Source organism: Gloeophyllum trabeum (assembly GCF_000344685.1).
Source record: "Gloeophyllum trabeum ATCC 11539 unplaced genomic scaffold GLOTRscaffold_00005, whole genome shotgun sequence".
Lineage (NCBI taxonomy): Eukaryota > Fungi > Basidiomycota > Agaricomycetes > Gloeophyllales > Gloeophyllaceae > Gloeophyllum > Gloeophyllum trabeum.
In genome coordinates this window covers 572,253-579,681 of record NW_006920414.1, presented here as the reverse complement: position 1 = coordinate 579,681, position 7,429 = coordinate 572,253, and the positions used below count along the sequence as shown (strand labels likewise).

General features: G+C 51.7%; 2 protein-coding genes and 1 non-coding gene across 3 annotated transcripts; 1 reads left to right on the top strand and 2 right to left on the bottom strand.

Moving 5' to 3' along the window:
- Positions 1–1,028: 1,028 nt before the first annotated feature.
- On the bottom strand, positions 1,029–2,949 carry GLOTRDRAFT_138030 (uncharacterized protein). Its single transcript, XM_007866816.1, has 6 exons — positions 2,768–2,949; positions 2,611–2,720; positions 2,432–2,552; positions 2,324–2,374; positions 1,254–2,268; positions 1,029–1,200 (listed from the first exon to the last, which is right to left on the bottom strand). Exons 1-6 carry the CDS (start codon positions 2,774–2,776, stop codon positions 1,196–1,198), a joined length of 1,311 nt encoding a protein of 436 aa, XP_007865007.1. The 5' UTR covers positions 2,777–2,949; the 3' UTR covers positions 1,029–1,195.
- A 65-nt stretch (positions 2,950–3,014) lies between these two features.
- GLOTRDRAFT_t59 lies at positions 3,015–3,120 on the bottom strand. Its single transcript has one exon. It is a non-coding gene; the product is annotated as a tRNA-Leu (tRNA).
- Positions 3,121–4,338: 1,218 nt separating this feature from the next.
- Positions 4,339–6,440, top strand: GLOTRDRAFT_92759 (uncharacterized protein; the record flags this gene model as incomplete). Its single annotated transcript, XM_007866815.1, has 5 exons — positions 4,339–5,274; positions 5,340–5,443; positions 5,703–5,758; positions 5,813–5,901; positions 5,931–6,440. 5 exons carry the CDS (start codon positions 4,339–4,341, stop codon positions 6,438–6,440), a joined length of 1,695 nt encoding a protein of 564 aa, XP_007865006.1.
- Positions 6,441–7,429: the final 989 nt, after the last annotated feature.

Sequence of the window (7,429 nt, the reverse complement as noted above, 5' to 3'; positions counted from 1 at the left end):
ACTTGTATGATCTGCAAGCTGGCGACCTGGGACCCTCGAAGTCATCTCATCACATGGTTTATACGGTACTGGACATTCATTATAGGACGCCGCGCACTTTTAACGAACAAGATATGAACATGGAAAACCTCCCTCTCAAGTGGAACTCGGACCCATCTCCTGAACCTCAGCATCGGCGCCGTGCAGGATCCTCTGTCTGGCACAGGGGGCGCCCCTTCGGCTGCCACGCTCTCGGAACTACCGATGCGAGTTCGAGGATAACTGCGTTGATCCTCGGTCGACTCTACAGTTATCGTCTCAGAGGCTTGTCCGCATTCCTTCTGGTGCTCCGCATTTCGGACGAAGACCTGGACTGGACATACTCGCGCTTCCATGGGACCCATCAAGTCATATCACCACGGTTTACACGGTACTGGACACTCGGTTTAGGACGCCGCGCGCTTTAACAACGATGATAAGAATATATATTATACCCTTTTCTTGCAAGTGACTCTTGGACTCGTTTCTTGGTATATGTATGCGTCTGTATGTATCAGTGTATGCAAGGCAATGTTTCCCTTCTCAATAGGAAATGATAATCAACGTCAGCAGACGATAATTCAGTGTCGCTGACTTTCGTTACCATTATCCGAGGTATCGTGACCCCTGAGTACAAATCGACTCGTTTCCCTCCATATCTGCGGACTCTAGCACTGAGCCGTGCAGGGTCCCCTGTCTGGCACAGGGGACACCCCTTCGGCAGCCACGCTCCCGCTAGTTCGAGCAGTCTGACTATGTTGAGGCCGCTGTACTTCCTCGACCTACATGCTGGCGCTGCGGACGCTCTTATGGGACCCCTCGAGATCATCTCATCACACAGTTTAATCGGTACTGGACACTCATCGTAGGACGCCGCGCGCTTTAACGAACACGATATCAAAATGGAAGATATCTGATACCCCTTTCGAGTGATCGTAGGATTCGTTTCCTTCTGCATAGATCTTGAAGTCTTGTAAATATCACCATATTATAGAATCTGTCATTCATATGCACGGCTTGCGTTTCAATGTTTACGCCCTTCCAGGATGAGTATCCGAAGGAATGATAAGATCCCGGATTACTCATAAAACTGCAAGATGGAAGAAACACGACGAGCGGGTCGGCAACGATGCTCTGCGGCTTGCTTGAAACGAAGGCTGTTGTTACACTACGCCAATTATTCTGACAAATGAAAGGGCGTCAGCTCAAATCAGCTAGGAATTGCGCATACTTACCACTATCGCCATCGTCTTTGCTCTTCTTCCCTTTCTTCTTATCCCTTCTCGCTTTCCTCTTCTTCTCCTTTTCCGCCTCCTCCTCCATCCTCAAGAACTCCTTGATACTCGGTATCGCGCTACCCGCTAAGGGGGCCAACTTAGTAGGCTGCTCTTCCTCCTCCTCATTCCCTGCAGCGGGTGGCGCCGGCGACCGTGACTTGGCCTTGAGCTTCTCGATGATAGGTGGAGGTCCTGTCGGTAAGGCAGGGGGTTCCGACTCTTCAGAACCAAACCAATTCGCCTTTGCCGGCGGGGTCGGTTCCTGTGTGGGCTCGCTCTCGGGAGGGGGCGGACCGGCGTCGGCTTCCCCTTCTTCGTCTTCATCGTCATCTCCAATGTTGAGACCTTCGTATTCGCCCGCCCCGGCGAATATGTCAAAATCGTCATCTAGAGGCTCTGATTCAGGAGGGGGAGGGGGAGCCGGCTTGGGTGCTTCCTGCTTAGACGTGCTGGCTTCAGCTATTTGGGCGCTCTCTGCTGCCCCTGAAGCCGCTTCCAGACCTGGCTCCGTGTCCTTCCCGTCTGCGCTTTGCACCTTTCTTTTCTTCTTCTTTCGCTCACCCTCATCCTTCTCTTTTACCTTCTTCTTTTGCTTCTTCCCCTCCGCACCTGCGGACTCACCGATCGGCTTGAACCCGATAGGCTTGAACTTCCCTTTCTTTTTGGCCTCTTCCAACGCTAGATCCCTCTCCCTTTCCTTCTTCTCCTTCTCAGCCTTTTCCGTTTTCGCAGCTTCCTCGTCGATCTCTCCTTTCTGCCTCTTGGCCTTCAGCTCTCTGAGGATGTCCTCCCGAGTACGCTTCTTGGGTATTGTAGCGGCTTCCTCAAAAGCTTTCTCAAGGGATTCGTCGTCTTGGGCCGCAGCCTCTGCTGCTGCACGAGCTTTGTTCTGCTCCAGTAGGGCAAAGTCAAGACCTTTCACGAGAATTGAGTGTTCAGCATCGCCACCCAGATAGCGACGCTTCTCCTCCAGCTTTACAGTAGGGCCCATAAGCGATCACGCCGGTGGGGGTGAGACCAGTACGTACGTCGGCAGCATCCGCATTCCGCTTCTCGAAATCCTCTAACAGAGTTTCCACCTGAGTAATAAGGAGAGTTATACACGCCACTGCGAGTCCTTGTTCACTGACACGTACCTCCGCGAAATCATTCCCAACGCCTTCTCTCCTCTCAACGGCACGATCTCTATACTTCCCTTGCCCTCCCTTCTTCACCTTTCTCGGCTTGAATGCAGGTTCAGATGCATCGACTGTCTTTCTGTCACGAGTTGTTCAGCCAACTATAGGCGAGAAAGAGGAAGATTGGAATAACATACGCCTTGCTCTTGGTAGTAGTCGTAGCTATTGATCCACGAGACGCTGTCGGTGTACCTTTTGAACTAGGACGAGGCGTCCGACTGCTTTCTAAGAGTTTCCTGAAAGATTCCTGCCAAATGTACATCTTTCCTGCCTGCTAACGCACGGAGAGCTTACCTGGTCCATAGTCTGAGCAGTATTGGTGGCGGCTCAGAACAGCAATGACGACCGCGAAATAAGTCTCAAAACGGACCGTGACGATACTGGGGGCCCGGGGGTGATCAGTTCGAATTTCGGCCTCAGAGGAATACCACTTTCAACCACTGCTGCAGTACTGCTTCGTCCTGACGTCTGACTCCAAGCGAGGATTTCACGTGGCGGTCACAACAAAAGGAGGCAGTGGAGAAAAACAACAAAAACATCTTGACAAGGGTGAGATTCGAACTCACGCCCTTTCGGACTAGTAAGTTGCTGCCACTCAAAGTGGCTAGTCCTGAAACTAGCGCCTTAGACCGCTCGGCCACCTTGCCACAACAAACCTTCACCTATCATATATTCATCACCGTACCTCAGGCTTAGTACTCTAAGGATTCAGGCAGCTGTTCTAAGCCCCCATACGGTATCTCAGCAAAAGAGCTGGACAGGTCTCGAAAGTTCTTGGTATAGTTGTGTTCAGATTCATTATAGGCGCGCTCTCCCATAAATCTTTTGATCCAAGATGCGCAACTTGAAGTTATTGCAAGCGAAGCGAGCAATTCTTCACTAGATGTACAAATTCTACTCACGGTGGCTAAGGGACCCACAAAGACCAAGGGCCAACTGTAAGTTGCTATAGTGCTTTAGATATCCTTGGATCGAGCCTGGAAAAGCTCCAGAATCAATAATACCCATTTACTTGCCCTACTCATCACAAAGCATGCCACGAAATGCAACGATTTGCGCCGTATGATATATGACGTCGCAGAAACCTAAGCGACGCCATTCCGGTGAGTATTATTCATGGCCACGGTGATGCAAGGATGAGCGTAGTCCTGTCTATAGCTATAGGGAGTCCAGGCACTCATGCACGACGCGCCTGATTCAGAGGCGTAGGCAGTGCTGCTGTGGCGAAGGTTTCGAAGCTGCTTTCCGATTGGATGGTGCTGGGCCTGAGAAGCATCGAAGTATGTACAGTCACGCAACCTTGAATCTGCCGCGTACGAGGGATTGCAAAGCACTCTGATCCCGAGGCAGAAATCAGATAGCAAAACTCATATCATGATCATTGCCAGCAAACACAATCGTCCTGGACAGCAAGGAAGGAAATGCTCTTGTTGGGTACAAGGAGAGCGTGGAATTGATGCTTATTTGAGATTACTACCCCGGCAACAAACAACGGGCATGATCCTCAATTTTTGGATGAAACCTACAGGACGGCCCCGAAACCCCTAGGCCGGATCGTTTTTGTTGATGTTTTTGTTTTGGATGTTCAATAGCAGTTTGGCGGGGACCATTCAGTCGGGAGGACCCTCCAGCCTAAAATACTGCCGACTTCTGGAACCAACGGCAGAGTCGGCAACGCAAAAAAAAGAATAAGGACAGGTTCGTAGTATAAGAGCAGGTCAACCTGGGCCATGTATGAATACCCAGTGCCAGAATACATATAACCCGCCACGCTGAGATGCCCCCGCCTTTGACACTAGCAAGGTACAAACGGACATAATTTTTGATAATGGACACTAGTACTCACCAGGACGCCTTCCTTTACAATGAACAGGATCTCTGACGCATGGTCTCGCGTCCAGGAAGCATTCACTCCGCTGGACAGGGTGGATCCCGACAGCGCCGAGTCTACTGCACCACTTCTGCCGGAACGACCTGAAACGCCATATCAAATGGGTACCCCCGGAGATACATGTAAACCCACTCTGGTCACCCGTAGGCAACAAAGCCCTTCCTCGCCGCCACTACCAGACTTGAATCTTCGCCTGACCTTTGAGCCAGGAGAGCGATATTCAGGCTTCTACCGCCTAAAGTTCCGGTACGATTGTAGTCCTGGGAAGCCCGGGTATAGGGAGGGGGAGATGACCGTTTGGCGCGGACGCGGACATCATCCACTGGACGCATTCTGCGACTGGGCAAAGCAAAACAGGTTCTTACCTGGACGGGTGAAAAATCTGTATCTGGAGGATGTCCCCACGACTCCCTGGGCCACCATACCAGACAGCGTTCGGGAAACGTTCCGACATGTCCGCCAGCTGTATCTCGACAATCTTTCGATATGGGGTTTCCTGCCATACCTTTGTAAGGAGGACGAGAACGGAGGCTATTCCATGCCCTATTTGAATTTCCTGGAAATCCGAGGAGTGAATTTCCTCGTGCACCAAGACAAGGACGAGCTGCTGGTTATGCTGCGCATGCTCATGACGTGCTCTCGAAAATTCACAAACATACACCTGAGCTTCAAGGAATGCTATGGCTTGGATACAGGGTTTGAATCCAAGCTGAAGTTCGGTACCCCAGTGGTGTGGCTACATTGCCATATGAAAGAGCGTCCCAAGGGGCCCTCGATACTCGTCGACGGGTACGGAAGAGCGTCAGATGAGAAATACCACTCTCGCTGGCATCCAAAGTGGTCATATTTTGCGAGCTGGCTTGGTGCAACGTACCCGCACGACAGCCAATCACCCAACGGCATCAAGGAAGTGCGCATTTACTCCCAGCAGACGTTAGTAGATACTGCCGAAGAAGGATGGAAACTATAGGCCAGGGTTCGCCAGGGGAGATTCGCGCCAACTGTGTTGGGAAGGATGTGATTTGGGAAGATAGGACTGCCGTCTCGGGGAAAACTTACATGCACCTACAATTTGGTGGGTGCGAAGTAGCAGTGGGTCTCGTAGCCATTGTCACCCGCATGAACTTTGTCTTGATGAGTAGAATACGCCTAAATACAAGAGCTGAGAACGCCCAATAATTCTGATGATTATCTATTGATGGCACACCTCATACACCATGCATCATCTGCTAACTTCGCTGACCGTGGTACCCGAAGCCGGTAACAACAGAAGCATCTAAACAACGCAAGCTTTCAAGGAACTGTGGCGCTTGTACTCACTTGAAACGTTTGGCTCAGTACAAGGGCTAGCTTCGAGTATATGGGCGCAAAGGATGGGCCCGTTCCTCTCAGAGGTACCTGCTCTCAGCCGATAATACTCTGAATAACAATTCCCGCCACATACTCAGCACTCTCGGGTAACATCATGGACACCTCACTTACGCACGAAGGAGGCGTTGTCGACATAAGATACTGCAGTACCAGCCCAATCTGCGCGGTCATGCTAACAATCGTCCGTCAATAAAGCCTTCCACCAAACCGCCGTCGCCAGCGACCGAGGGGTTCATAATCATCCACGGTGACTGGGATCCCCCCAGGGTCGAAGCCCGCGTGCCCGAAACATTCGCGGGCGAAACCTACGACATCTTCGCGTCAAAGAAGCTGAACGGAGTGAACCTCACTGGCTTCAAAGTGCTGGTGCTGGACGACCGCGCGACCTGGGGGAGCGTGCCGCGCTTATGCGCCGATGAGGTCTATCAGATGCATCGGCTTATGCCCGATCTGGTGACGCTTATATTGGAAGATGTCAGCTTTGAGGGAGACGAGGGAGACTTCGAGGCCAAGCTGAGAGTCCTGGGCGAACTGCAACAACGATCCGGACCGCGAGGGAACCTGAGCGAGGTCCAGTTGGTCGGGCACCGTGGCGTGCTCACTGGAGAGAAAAAGAAGAGGTCACGGGATGCTTTGAAATGCGTCAGACTCACGATCGAGCCGGATATTCCCGACCGTAGGAAAGGCAGTCTCTTGATTCAATAGTTCTTGATGCATAAGTATATACGCATGCTGGTTGACGACAAGCTCTGTCCACCATATCGAATAATACGCGTATGATCCAAGCCTCCTGTGCACCCGAGCAGATCCTTCCCGAGTGCACCATATTTGAGGGCTCAGGGAAGGATCATGGCGGCGGCGTGTCACGCCTCTTGACAGTCTCCGACGTCCACAGTAACGCTGGTAGTCCCAGTACCCGCCAAGAGCGAAGATTAGGTAGAGTAGTCAAGCGGACCAAACATGCTGATGTTCGGCGCAGATCTAGAATACCTAATTTAGTCGGCGCTAGTCTTGCACACCCGCATCCCAAGCTGTAGAACTACCCTACGAATGCTAGCGCTGGGGTCCACAACGTATCAATCAACACACCTCGGAAGACATTTTAATTTCACGAACCATGCCCCAGTCTACCCGCTAGACCAGACGGAACTGAGGATGATAAGCGTTCTGCACAATGGCTTGTCAAAGACATGGCGTTTGTACTCACCAGAGACATCTGGAAGATACAAGGCGCGCCACGGGTATACGTGCGAGACGGATGAAGATATTCAGCGTCTTCAAATGATCGTTCTGGGAAGACCAATCGGAGGAGGGAAGCTCGATTCAAGACGGCACTCGCCCGTCATGATAGGATGGTTCGTTGCCAGGACGCACATCCCGGCGAGAACTGAGATGCACCTGAATGACAAGGATCGAAATCAGCGACAAACACGCAGATTGGCCTGTTACACACCGTTTGACACTGAACGCGGCATGAATCACGTTTCCAGCCGCTGGAATAGCCGTCATACCCGCTGCATACAACGACGCATGCCTTGAGATAATGTGGCGCTTGTACTTCTCGCCTGAAACTCCGGGAAGATACAAGGGCTACCACAGGTATAAAGGAGTGGGGAACAGAGGCGTCCCCATCTCAACGCACTCGCCAATCTTCATATTCCAAGCAGAACATTCGTCGTAACTCGAAGCACACC